The 14,265-nt window shown below is 39.7% G+C and overlaps 1 protein-coding gene across 2 annotated transcripts; it reads right to left on the reverse strand.

Annotated features, from left to right (window-relative positions):
* Nucleotides 1–6,879: 6,879 nt before the first annotated feature.
* LOC133738700 (uncharacterized) lies at nt 6,880–9,018 on the reverse strand. Of its 2 annotated transcripts, XR_009860241.1 has the most exons (4): nt 8,554–9,018; nt 8,403–8,471; nt 7,476–8,057; nt 6,880–7,404 (listed from the first exon to the last, which is right to left on the reverse strand). XR_009860241.1 is itself a non-coding variant. In XM_062166284.1 (3 exons), exons 1-3 carry the CDS (start codon nt 8,831–8,833, stop codon nt 7,629–7,631), a joined length of 432 nt encoding a protein of 143 aa, XP_062022268.1. In that variant the 5' UTR covers nt 8,834–9,010; the 3' UTR covers nt 6,880–7,628. The 2 variants fall into 2 exon arrangements, 1 of the variants encoding a protein (XP_062022268.1); XM_062166284.1 differs by having other exon boundaries at nt 6,880–7,711; nt 8,554–9,010.
* Nucleotides 9,019–14,265: the final 5,247 nt, after the last annotated feature.

Consider the following 14,265-nt stretch of genomic DNA (forward strand, 5'->3'; position numbering starts at 1 on the left):
GATGGCTTGAGAGCGAAGGGTGGCTCTGACTTCCTTGGGTTCGATCCCCAAAACCTCCGGAGGGTTAGTTACACCGGTCGGACGGTGAGCGATCGCAATGACGACCCGATCCGTGTGTGTAGTTAGGTAGCGGACGCTCTCGCTACGCTTACCTGGTGAGAAATTAATTTGAGGTAAGGTCGTGTAGTGGGTCTATGGGACCGGCCATCAAGTAATACTTGGATTTGGCGCCGTATTTATTTAAGCATCACGCATCGGTTTTCAAGTTGAAAATCATTAAAGTTTGTCGTTTCTTTTAAACACTTGGTTTAAGCATGTTTTCATACTGAGGCCTCAATAATTTATTTATCGATTTTCAAATCTAGTCGAGATAGAGTTCCTGTTGAGCAGCGAGGACGAAAGCTCACCCCTACAACAATGTGGATGCAGGTACTGTGCACTGGTGACGGGACAATAGCGGAAAGAGCTGGGTGTGCGGAAACAAGTTCGGTAAATCGTCGTTTGAACCTTATTCTAAATTTTATTTCTCGAACTTCGTATTCCGAGACTTGTTAATAGTTAGCCTTGTGTCAATGTTGGTTGAGTTCTCATTTCCTTGGAGTTCGTACCTCTTGTGTGAGAACTCATTTCAAGTTCTAGACGAATGAAATAAATTTCAGCAACTCAAGTTTTTCACCTCAAGCATATTTGTAGCTTCCGCTGTGTTTATACAAAAAGTTTTTCAAACAAAATGACTAGTGGTTCTCTAGGATGTAAATCGAGAGTTCGGTTTATGCTTTAGAGACTCGCGGCACTGTGACGTGCTTAAGCTGGTGAGGTGCAGCTTGGGGCGTTACAAACATGGTTGAAATTAATAATCGAAAACTCTGCAACGAGCTGCCGAATGTTTTAAATTAACTTTGCAATCCTCCAAGGGGGATGTATAAGGCCCTTCACGTCATCTATAATCAGTTTTGAATCTCCCTCAGCTTGTAAATGTAGCCATGTTGTTTTTCTACAATCAAACCATTTCTCAAAGCCATTGCTTCTGCTACCGGAACAGTGGTATGACCAAAGCCTTTTGCAGCTGCTACCAATGGCTTTCTAGCTGAGTCTCTAATAACAAATCCACCTGCAGCAGAAGTTTATTCCAGAGCCATCAAAATTTAATTTGACAAAGTTTGGAGGAAGAGGACTCCACACAATCGTGGATGAAGGTTTTGAGTTAACTCTCACTCCTATGTTCTGTGAAACTGTGTTCGTACTATTGAGTGTATCAGCAACGGCTGCTACAACCTCATTAGGAAATTGACTTTGCCTTTGAATATAGTTTCATTCCTTGCTTTCTAAATTTGCCAACAGGTTATAATAACCTTTGCAAAGACTTTACTATCATGCATATGTTTGATGAAGAAGCAGTGCTTGAAACACCTTCGAAAGACCGTCATTCCAATCAATTGGAGGTTGAAACTGGATAAGCCTCCAAATTGCAGAAGAAAATTCACAATAACCAAATAAATGGTCAGCAGTTTCATTATCATTGTCACAGAGTGGGCAAGAGTTATCACCAATATAACCAAATTGAGATAAACGATCTCTAGTCTTTAATATGCTCCTTAAAAGCAGCCAACAAAAAATTTTGGCCTTTGGCTGTATATTTAATTTCCAAAGTTTATTCAACAGATCTGTATTTCTATGCTTTTCCAGACTACCAAGTTGAAGCCAAATTGTAGACTTGATAGTAAAATTTCCATTGGAAGAAGGTCCCCAGACAAACTTATCTTCCTGGGTTGTAAAAGGAATTGGGATTCCCATAATTTGGTTTTCTAAACTTACATAAAGGGGGCCAAGGGAAGTAAAGAGTTTACCTCTATTTCTAGGTGCCATCAGAGATATAATCTGCCACTGTTTCATGAGTATTAATTGTACGATGCATATTATTTGGAATGAGATCAAGTAAAGGACAGTCAAGTACCCAATTGAAAAGCCAAAAATTAATTGTTCTACCATTGCCAACTACCCAACGCATACCTTTAAGTGTAAGTTGTCTTGCATCAAGGATGCCCCTCTGAGCTAGGGATTTGATTGTTTTTCCTTAACCTAGAAAAAAGAAGCATTTTTAAGATACTTTTTCCGTACAATTTGTGTCCACAAGTTCTAATCATTTGTTAGAATTTTTCAAGCTAGCTTGGCAATTGCTGCTTTATTGAAGAAAGCACTTGGTCTTATACCAAGCCCTCCCATAGTCCTAGGAGTACAAACTTTATTCCAAGAAAATGGGGGATTCCTAGTTTTGAATCTCCAGAAAAATCCCTGGCCTTCTTGTCAAGTGTATGATCAGTACACTTTTTGGAACATTTAAAGCAAGACATAACCTAATTTGGCATGCCAGCAAGGTTAGATTTGATAAGGGTCAATCTATCAGCCCTTGAGATGGTCCATTTTTTCCAACCAGCTAGCTTATTCGAGATTTTCAGAAGTAATTCTTTTGCATTCATGGAATCTTTCCAAAAAATGACATTATGTATGCCTAAGTACTTACCAATAGTAGACTTCTGCTGTATGCTAAGGATATTAACAATATCATGTTTCAAATGATTTGAGACCTTGGGAGAGAAGTAAAGGGAAGATTTATAGAAATTAATTTTTTGTACTGAGGCTTTAGAAAAATTAGCCAAAACAGTCAGTATGCCTTTAGTTGCTTTTGTGGTTGCTTTGCAAAAAATGAGGCAATCATCAACAAACATAAGAGTAGAGATTATGAACCCTAGAGGGGAAGGGAGAATATCAACTTGTGACATATTGCTGTTGGCTAATTTATTGAAATGCCTGATAAGTGGTTCCATAGCAATAATGCATGAAGATATATGGAGACAAGGGGTCACCTTGGCGAATTCCTCTAGTTGGTGTAAAATAACCCTCTGCATGACTATTGACAAGAATGGAAAAGGAAACTGTAGTAATACAATTCATAATTTGGTTAATCCAACTATCATGGAAACTAAATCTTTTGTGACAACAAGCAATGTAGTTCCAGTTAATGAAATCATAGGCCTTCTCCAGGTCTAATTTAATAGCCATTGTTCCTATCTTACCTTTTTTCTTTTGAAAGTCAGAAAAGAGTTCATATGCAAGCAGGATATTATCTTGAATTGCACGTCCTAGAGCAAAGGCTCCCTGATTCTAGGAGATACACTTCTTTAGCAAAGGCCTTAGTCTTCTGACAATTATTGTTGTGATGATTTATAGCAAACACTACATAAGCTAATGGGTCTAAAATTAGCAACTATGGTTGGTTGGTCAACTTTTGGATTTAGGGCAATATTAGTATGATTTATCAAAGTCAAGGGCATGTTGTTTTGAAGGAAATTAACTATCATAGGGATAACTATAGTTTTTACCTCATTCCAGCAATTCTGGTAGAAGCTGGCATGGCATGTAGTCCATCAGGGCTAGGAGCCTTATAAGACCCTATTATTTTAACTGCCTCCCAGATTTCATCTTCTGTAATTGGCTGCATGAGAGAGTCATTATTAGTTTGAGTACTGAAGGGTTCAATAATGTTTGTGAACTCATTCATGGTATTGAGACAGGGACTATTGTTCATATGAAATCGATTTTTAAAATCATGAACTAGTAGCTGAGGTATTTCCTGTTAAGAAGTAATCCAAATTCTAGAAGGGTTCTTCAGTTGTGTAATGCATGGTGTTGCATCGCTTCCTAATATTGGTTTGAGCCTAGAAGGAGATTTTGCCAGTTGACTCTTGCCTTTTGTGCCTAAAAAATTTCCTCATTTTTGAAGCATTGAAGCAGTTCATCTTTTATTTTAGTATGTTGATCCCGCGAAGACGAGGAATAAGGGAAGAGCATTAGCTGATGCTGAATTTCATTACTTTTTTCATTTAGAATTTCCGCTTTCAGAAAGATGTTCCCAAAAAAATTTTTGTTCCAAGATTTAACTTGGTAACTAAACTGGTTACAGATAGTGAGAAAATTCAGTAAAGGATTGACACCCTTTTGTTTGCTCCAAATTTTGTGGATTAGTGGTTTAAACTCTTTGTGAGATAACCACATAGCTTCAAACTTGAAAGATCTTTTCTTCTTCATTATTCTGTCTTTGAGGGTTAGACAGATTGGTCCGTGATCTGACCCTATAATTGAAAGATTTTCCAGCACCATTTCAGGGTGATGATTTAAAAAAGCAGCATTAATGCAAGCTCTGTCTAGTCTTTCATAGATCAAAGTTTCATCTTTATGGTTGTTAGTCCAAGTGTAGGGGATTCCAGAAGCGATAACCGAGTTTATGCCTGTTGTGGTAAGAATGTTAACAAAATTCAGCATATAGCTAGTGATAGTTCGGTTACCACCAAGCTTTTCCTCAAGGGATTCTATACTATTAAAGTCCCCCATAAGGAGGCAAGGGTCATTGGTATCTGGTTTCAGGTTATAAAGTTCAAGCCAGAATTTGGCTTGGTTGTCTTTATGAGGATAAGCATGAACAAAAGATGTATACCAAGGACTTGTTCATAGTAGTGTCAGTTAAAAGACAATGAATAAACTTATCATGTGGAGTTATCAGTTCTATTCTAACAGTTCTAGCTTTTCATAAGAGCAAAATACCACCGCACTGACCTTGAGCAGGAATCAAAATATAATAATCAAAAGATAACTTCCTTAATTTATTTAAAAGAGTACCTAGTATCTAAAAGACACAGGACATCTAGATCATAATAGGAAGTATAAAAAAGGCATTGCGCCACAAAACCCGACCAGGAGCTACCTCTACAGTTCCAACACATTAACTTCGTGGTTTGGGGGCCTTAAGGTAAGAGACATTGTCTTCTTCTGTAGTAGCATCAACCATGCTATGATCCTTTGCCATTTCCCTAGTACGCTTCTTAGAGCCTGAGCTCATTGCAGAATCACTTTCAGGTAGCATAAGAACCATTTTCCCATTTACAACTTTGACCTCAATACTCATTCATGTCCTCGCTATCATCCTTGACAAAGTCAGAAGCCTTAGCATCACTAAAATTTTCAAGCTGCACATGGGTAAATAAAAAAAATTAGTGTAAAAATAGTTTACTGCATCTGCGGGGGAGTAAACTTCCATATCGGGGTTAGCCCTAACAAGATCATCATCATAGATTTTTACAATCTCAGGAAAAGAAGAGTAAGATAACACAGAGCTAGAATCATGGGAAGAAGTTCTCACCACCTTTTCCATACTAGAAGAAGCACTTTTAGTAGGTTGTCCTGTAACCTAGCCAGTAGGGCTGCCAATGATAACCCTTTGCCCAGCAATCATGTCTTTGAAAGAAATACCGGGTTTGACCAGAGCCTGCTTGGTAATCTGAACAGCTTTTCCTTTCCTAGTTTGAGCCTCAACTGAGTCTCCCATGATGGCTTGAGAGGTGAACTGGCTTTTCCTTTAGACCCTAGTCTAGCCTAGAGAGGGTGGGTTTGGATCATTGTGTTAATTTATTTTTCCTGAGTTAAAGATGTGATTTTGCGGTGATATGTGAAGTTGCCTTGTTTGATTTCGAGTGGAGAATTTATAAGCATGTGTTTCTATTTTGTTGTTTTGAGTTTACTCACACGAGCTTCATAAGCTTACCAGGTTTGTTGTGGCAACTCGATGCACTATTCGATGGTGTAGGGTTTATCCTGCAAGTTAGGGTGAACGTGGTTGGAGCTGTGAGGTATCTTGTTGTTGCAGTTGTAGGTATAGAAACTTGTTAGTCTTCCGCTGTGTAGTGAGTGTGGTGAATGAGTTTACTTAATGAATTGTTGTTTCAGTTTAATTTGTAAACTTGGTATAATATAATATGTAACTCTAAAGAGCGAGTTTGTATTGACATTGTGGCTTCAGAGTATCTTCGTGTACTTTTTTTTAAAAGAAAAAAATTCACACTCTGAGTATTTGTAATTGTAAAGATGTTTATTATTTGCATGTGTTTGAAAATCAGGGCGTGTGTGTGTGTTTGTGTGTGCACGCGCGTGCGTCATTTTGCCTCACCTATTCCAACAAGGAAAGAAGTTGTGGTTGTGCCTCCTTCAAGGTCCAACCATATTCTTTTAGTAGACTAATTCATAAAGCTTTAGGTTTTGAATTTCATTTTTAGGTAAAATCTTCATATAATACTTCATATTTTGCAAAATGCACTTTTTGGTACCCATAAAATGAATTGGTAATAAGTTCCTGCCGTAGTTTGGTAGGAAAGAATGGGCTTCGTGCTGGTTTATTCACTCTATGTGCCTTGTCTGCTCTAGGTAGGCTGTGAGTTCCTTGCATTTGCAAAATGGTTGCAACCTCTTAGTGGCAGTAACGTGTCTGCTCTAGGTAGGCGGCTGTTGAAACCAAAAAAAAAAAATTATTATCAATTATATCGGTCCAGTTTTAAAGCCCAGCTTACTTGGCTTAGGAGTACTTGGTGAGTAGACTCCCTATCATATGAAGACTCCACGCTGACAAAGCAAATGAAGCGGCAAAAGAAAAAGGGTGATCAGCTATCATACAATTCAAAATTTTGTTATCCAACCAAACTTCAATTATCAATCTTGAAAGATAATGATAGGATGGAAACGTGAAACATGCATGCAGATTACCATTTGAAATTCAAATTGAAATTGACTGGTCAATATATACACATGCTTTGGAGATTAACGGATCAACATGGTTTACAAACACTCAAATTCAAATATGAGTTCAAACCTTATCCGATCAACATGGACTTTGATGTATAAATTAAACAGACCACGAAGAGGCAGAAGGGGCTGGAGGGAGGAGAGAAATACAAAAGAGAGAAAACGCAGGAGCAGAGAAAGAAGAGGAAGGGAAGAAGAGAAGAATAATTCGAAGCTAAGAAAAGACCACGAGAAGCTACAAATATAGAGCAGTGGGTATAATTTCTTCTATATGCTGTCAATTATTATTTTCACTCAAGTGTTCTCTTTGTTCTACATTATATGATTACAGAAAGCTAAATAGGTGATCATGTAAGACTATGAACACTCCAAACAAGAAGTTGATGGCCTATCCTCTCTCCAAAAGTCCCTCGTTGCTGTCATCCTCACAAATCTCACCAACGGCTTCCGGGCAAGACACAAAGTCGACATCAAGCCCTCATTCACAGCCGTGGTGTCACTCCATGCTGCACTTGCTTTCGATGCCTATACTGCGGTGCGTCCTGCGTATAGGTGGCGGAAGCAAGCTTCAAGATCAAGGGGGTTCACCATGCTTGTTTTTGATGCCTGTATCGCGGTGCGTCCTGCATATGGGTGGCAAAAATAAGTATGTCAAGTGAACGCCTCGGGGTTACCAGTTCACACCGAGTACGGTTCTGCAAAGTTCCCGAGTTCACAACAGTAGGGAAGCTGCTCCAAGATGATCCCCGTGTAGAGTTTCAGCCCCAAGTTATCCACCTGCATCAAAGTCATCATCAAAATGCTGCCTTGAAAGTGAAGTGGCCATCTCTCTATAAAAGGGTGCCTACCTCCAGCCACAAGCCTGCAAAGCGCTCGGTTCGGCTCACCCTCGATCACTAAACTGCAGCCACGAAATACAAGAGAGATGGGAGTCGTCTGGTTCTTGTTACTTGGCACAAGATAGTGGCAGCAATGTTTATTAACTCCTAGAAAAGATGTGGTCAAGCTGCAACGTCTTCCTTCAAAATTATGTTTGTTGCAATGGTTTGAACACCGCCTGCAATGCTTTTCTTCAAAATGGTGTCTGCAAGATGGAAAAGCAATCTCATGATCAGCAAGAAAGGAAAATGAAGTCCTTGCTTTTGGTTTCATGGTCACGGCTACGCAAAAAGAGAAATGGAAGCTTATTCCACTTATTTGCAGCAGAGCAGAAGCTTCAGAATATGCATAATTGAGGCAGCTAGGCTGCAAGTCTCTTTGAGAACAAGCCAAAAATAAAAGATCAAGAAGCATGCGGCAATTGCATCTAATTAAAGAAGCAGAGGTCACTTCTCAAGGAGCCACGAGGCTTGGCGGTGGAGATATGTCTAAAATATGCAGATAGCTTCACACATATGTTTGTCAGAGTCAAGTATAATTGAACACATTTGCTGCAAGTCAGAGCAACATAAATAATGGTTTGTTAGATATGCTGCTAGCTTGAAACAAAGAAGACAAAATAGTGGCCATGTAAAAGTGTTAAATTCTTTTCTTTTGTTTGACGGTGGAAAGCTGATCATGACTCATCTATAATTAAAGTATGCTGCAGCCTTGTCTATAAATGAGAGTTAAAGACAAGAGAAACCAAGATGCAAACATGCATAAAGTAACAAGCTTTGCAATCAAACGGTGGCATCACTAAATCATGAATCGGTGGTGCACTTAAATAAAGTATAAATTGCGGTAGCAGTGCCACACTTAACAATCTCAATTGGGTCGAAAGGATGTTTTCTCACCAGTTCTGGTTTCGACACCAATAGCTCTGACAGATGCGTTTCGCGAACAGGGGTAAGAAATCAAGGCCTCTGATGACAAGAAAACAAGAAACATTGATTAGCATAAATGCTTCCAACTATGGGGAAAAAGAAGAAGAAGGTGAATTGGTACCTGATTTGGTGCGCGAAAGAGAACGAATGGGGAATCTAGGCACTTGAGCCAACCCATTTATATGGACTTCAGCGATATGACTCCCTCTCCAGATCGAATTAAAATAGTTAATCCTCATCTTGAAATTGATCTCTATCTGATGATTACGCCAAAGAGGTCTCACAGAGGATCTGAAGCTTATCGAATGGAGATGACGTCTTCCTTTTGGGATCAGAACCTTGAAGACGTGAGCTGGGCTCAATGGGGCTGTATTAATGGGTGTCCAAATCAGTTTATGCATTGCAAATCACTCGTATACAAGTTTTGGAGCTCTGCAAAGCCCATCTCAAGTCACAGAGCCCAACCTCAGAAGCTCAACACAACGGGTGTCTAAATCAATTCACCTCAGAAGTTCGGGCCCGATTAATTTGCAGCCCAAAGCCCATTCCAAATTTCAAGGCCCGCTGCAAACCTCAGTACATTGGGTCCCCAGATCAAATCAACCGACGCTCCATTAAAATCGTGTGTTCACCAAAATATGTTTGCTCGACGAGTTCAAAATATATATCCGTTGAGTAAAAATTGGTACAAAACCGAAAACTCAATTCGTATGAACTACAGTGGTTTGATCCCTTCACAGGGTATGTAGGCAGTCTAGCGACCCACTAGATGCAACCACAACTCCAAACAGAATCCCTGACTCCACCAGTCAAATTCAACCAGTCCCAAATGAATCACTGACTCCAGTCAAATTCTCCCAACACCAGAAAAATCAAATTCATTCCCAAATCACACAAATAAAGTCCAAACCACATTCAAGGGCTTTAGACACTTTCCCAAACATAAATCCAAAATAAATGGGTCATCTACCCATTTAAATCTCAAATGCCGGAACTACATGTGGTTTGATCCCGCAAAGGGTATGTAGGCAATCTAGAACCAAATTTATCTAGATGCAACCGCGTCCTAAACACAAAATCGAATCCCTGGTCCACTTAAACCAAATTCGTCCCAAACACTACTCTCATTCCAAAAATCAAAGCCCTCCAATGAGTCATTCACTCATTGGAACTCTTGAACTACGAGTGGCTTGATCCCTCTCCAAGGGTACGTAGGAATCCCATTCAAATATCCGGGTGCAGCCGCAAAAACAAACAAACACACATCCCATCAATTGGTTTCTTCATAAATGGAATCAAAGGGTATTTCCCTATAACAAGGGATTGTAATTAAGAGACACATTCTGTCTTGAATGGGTCGAACCCGAAATAATAAAAACTCTATTCACTAAATGAATACGAGTGAAATTATGTTGGGTGACATTTTCGCTCACTGTGTGCAATATTTTCTCTCAACAGCGGCGAGTTCCTTGGTCGCTGCCTCCTAGTGGCAGGGTGAAATTTAGTGTCCCTTGATGTATTTTCCAGTGGCAACATGATGGGAAAGCTGTTTGTATGGAAATTATGTTATGCTGTAATCGAGTTGCAGATCAAGTTATCTTTTCGTTGTGTCACCGCTGTGTGACCTGTGTTAAAGCAAATAGAGTCGCCAGTAGAGCGCTTTTTGCTAGTTGGTGCTTAGTTGAATACAGTTGTTTAGTAGAGACTCATGATAGTATTTCAGGATGTTCTCTAAGTGCGTATTGTAATAAGGGGTATAGGCTCAATGTCCCTCCCTTGTATTCGACAGTTTCATTAATCAAGGCTTGAGGGCAGCTGCACCACCCTTTATTCAAAAAAAAAAAAAAGAATTGGTAATCTGGTGCTATCTGTATTATTCCTCATTTAGTACTAACAGAGGGAAAGTACATGTTCGAGTAGACTCTATAAAATTTGTAGGTACAAGGGCATTTAGTGATAATTCGTATACCAAATGTAAATTTTGACCTTCATTTTTTTTTTTGTATTTTTTTTTTAGTGTTTTGCCACTTGTGGTATTAGTAAAGTAACTTAAATCAGATCTGTTTATGTTGTGCCTAAAAGAATGAGTCTCATCATGTGTAATTTTTGCCCTTAATATATTATCGTTTTTCGCTAAAAAAGTGCTATTTGTTGTAAATATTATATATATGTGGCTGTCCACTGTAAATACTCATTAGTTATGTCCTTATGATATAAACTCTACCCCTATATAAATGGGTGTAATGAGAATGAAACACACACTTCTACATTTTGTTTCTCTATTCTATCTCACTCTTATTCTCTAGTTTATAACACGTTATCAGCACAAATTTGCTCTTATTTTTCTTCTTCTTCTTTGAACTCCATGATGATATGCAAGTCTTATGGTGCAACATAGTTGCTTATACCAAGGCAAATGATCTATAAGTTTCTGTTTTTCTATATAGATGAATATCTTTTTTTTTATGCGTTCATATAATTGTTGAAAATTTATATTTCATATACGACAATGAGAACTACATGTTATTCCATTGCTCAAGACTCGAGTCCTCTGACCGAGTAGTCTTAGAACCTATGGTTTATAGACATCACACGATTGTTTTTCTCGTGTGTTCCCTATGGGATCCATTGTTCATATTTATGAACTCTTCGAAACCTTTGTTTTGTATATGATTTTTTTTATCATTTTTCATAGAACATACTGTTCTAATATTTATGGATCCTGATATATCTCATCTTTTCTCTTTGTAAAAAGATGACGCATCTGACAAAATTGGACTTTGATCCTCTTGAAATTTCTGACAACTATTTGATGCCGAAATTCACCTTATGGCTCACAACTTTGGAAATGCCATCAAAAATTGACGATAAGTCATCGGTGCAAAATCGCGCCAAGGCTATGATATTCGTGCGTCATAATATTGACAAGAGCCTAAAAGATAAGTACCTTACAGTGAAAGACCCATTTGAGCTTTTTCAAGCATTAGCTGATCGATTTGCTCACTAATACCATTGTTCTACCTAGAGCATGATATGAATGGATGCATTTGCACCTTCAAGATTTCAGCTCTGTCATTGATTTCAATTCCGCTGTGCATCAGATTAACTCCCAACTAAAATTATGTGGGGAATTTGTTAGTGAAGATAATGAGCTCAACGTCTCTGATTTTTCTGTGGATAAAGGAAAACATGTTGATGACATGATCAGCGGTGGTGTTCTTGACACCGATTAATTCTAAGCCTATGTTTTAGGCCTTTATTTGTCTCTATTTATTTTATTTAGTCATTTTAAGCCTATGTTTTGCCACAGATTAAACATAATTACGTTTCATTATCTTTATCTGTTTAATCACATTTATTACGTTTAAATTACCTTTATTACAATTCTTTTGTAACTGAATTTTAATGAGTATTTGTTGCAAGTAGGGCTGGGCACGGTCCCAGACCGGCACTATATTTATAGGGACCGGGACCGAGCCCAAAATATTCTGGCCGGGCCCAAAACATGATATCCATATTCTGAGACCGGAGTAAACCCGGACCGAAATTTTTCGAGTCAAGTTTCAGGGCTTTCGGGCTTAAACACGTCACAGAAGAGATGAGACTCAGTGTCTCAGTCTGATGAAGACCATGGTCAGATTGCAATTAGAAGTGGTAGGAGATCATGGTTGAGAGGAGAAGCGAGACAGAGAGGACAAGGAGGAGAGCCCAGTACGTGGCTGGGATTGGGGTCGCTGGGATTTGATCGTAGAGGCGGTTGTGGTGGAAGGCGAGGCAGGTGATCGGGGGTGGGAGTGAGATTGAGTGGTGAAGCAGATGTGAGAGACGGAGAGGTTTGAGGCGTCGCTCTCGGAGAGCATCTTCCGGCTGCAGATCTCGACGGTGACTTAACGGTTCAAATCCGAAACCTCAACTAGTTTCCGATCCGGGATGGGTTTGGAGGCTGCGCTTCCACCCAGAGAGAAGAGGAACTAAGTGTGAAGGAACTGAGGGAGAGGAATTGAGGGAGAGGAACTGCCGAACTGAAGAAAGAGGAAGATGGGAAAGAAAGAAGAAAAAGAAAATAATAAGATAAAGAGGAGATAGAATGATTGATGAAAGAGGAAGATGAAAAAGCAAGAAGAAAAAGTGAAGTCGTAAAGAATAATGGGACAGAGGAGAGAGAATACTTGATAAAAAAAACTAAAAAGATTAAAGAATGATGCATAATAAAAAATATATATAATATTCGGGCCCAACGGGCTTTTATGTATTTCAAAATTCAAAACCAGGACCGGACCGCCAGCTTTGAGTATTGGGACCGAACCGGACCGAAAGCAGTCATTTTCAGTGTAAAACCCGGCCCGGACTGGCCGGTCCGGATCGGTTCCTTTCGGTTTTTCGGGCTTTCGGTCATTTATGCCCAGCCCTAGTTGCAAGAGTTACAATTATCATGTTATGTTTCTAATTACCATTATCTTGTAGTTATTGTTATTAATAACTCATTTTATTAACATTCTCCTCGATAATTATTGTTAAGATTAAATTCAGTTTAGTCCCTCGAACTTTAGGGCTAAAATCAGTTTGACTTTTTTTTTTTTATTCAAAATGGTCCCTGCACTTTCATTTTTTATCACCCGAGTCTAAATTTCAAAATTGACTCCAATTGTGACGTCATATGGTGAGTTGGCACCGACAAGCATGGCCTACAGTTCAGTTTTTGGTTCTCAGTTTGGACGAAATGTCCAAACTACCCCTAACTTTGACTCTCACACTCGGCTCTCCCATATTCTTCTTCTTCTTCTTCCACCAAATTCGACACCTCCACCGTCCCTAGTTCAAAGCAGAACCCCATATCCATTATCTATGTTAATAATCTACTTCCAACCAAATCACAGCAAAACAAGAGCACATTATCAAAGCTACAAAACCAGAAGTAATCAACATTTTTTCTTCCCTGAGCTAGAATAAAAGCTAGAATTCTCATCAACATCAGGGCTAAAATCCCTATCAACATTTCCATCAAATTTCACCAAATTACAAGCCTTTAACGAAAACCCACCTCTAAACTCATCACCATTATCCAATTCCCGATCTGGGTCGGATTCCATTTGATCCATGAGATGAAACAAAGCCACGACGAGGCTTATGACAGCACTGCAAAGCGATCTTGGGCGGCGAGGAGGGAGCCAAGGAAGCGGTGGCAGCGACGACGTGGTCCCAGTCGGCGGATTTCAGATTGGTACGGCGGAGAGCCAACCAGCGGTCATGATTGGCGAGGATGAGGGAGCGGGCCTCGTCCTGGGTCCAGCAAGGGGGTGGGCGGTGGTGACGACGATGGACATGGTTGGGTTGCCCAGACGCCCTCCCACGACTCCAGCACGCTCATGGTCTCGTCGTTAACCTCAAACCTAACATGCAAAACGAGATCAGCGGTGGAGGAGAGCGACTGAGCTCTGGCTTTGTTGCTTAGCATGGTGAACTGGATGATGATCTGAGGGTGTGGGTCAAACGGGAATGGGATCCTGTTTTCTTTGTGTTTTTTGGATTAATTTGGGCTAGGAACGGCGCTGGAGTTATTGTGGTCATGATCTGAGGGTGAAGAGGACATGGGTTGAGACGTGGTGGAGGAGAGGGAGAGGGGGAGAGAGGGAGGAGCTTTCGGGGAAGAGAGATGATGAAAATAGTATTCAAGGTAGTTTGGACATTTCGTCCAAACTGAGAGTCAAAAACTAAACAATGGGCCATGCTTGTCGGTGCCAACTCACCATATGACGTCACAATTGAAGTCAATTTTGAAATTTAGACTCGGGTGATGGAAAATGAAAGTGCAGGGACCATCTTGATTAAAAAA

This window comes from Rosa rugosa, chromosome 3 (genome assembly GCF_958449725.1).
Source record: "Rosa rugosa chromosome 3, drRosRugo1.1, whole genome shotgun sequence".
Taxonomy (NCBI): domain Eukaryota; kingdom Viridiplantae; phylum Streptophyta; class Magnoliopsida; order Rosales; family Rosaceae; genus Rosa; species Rosa rugosa.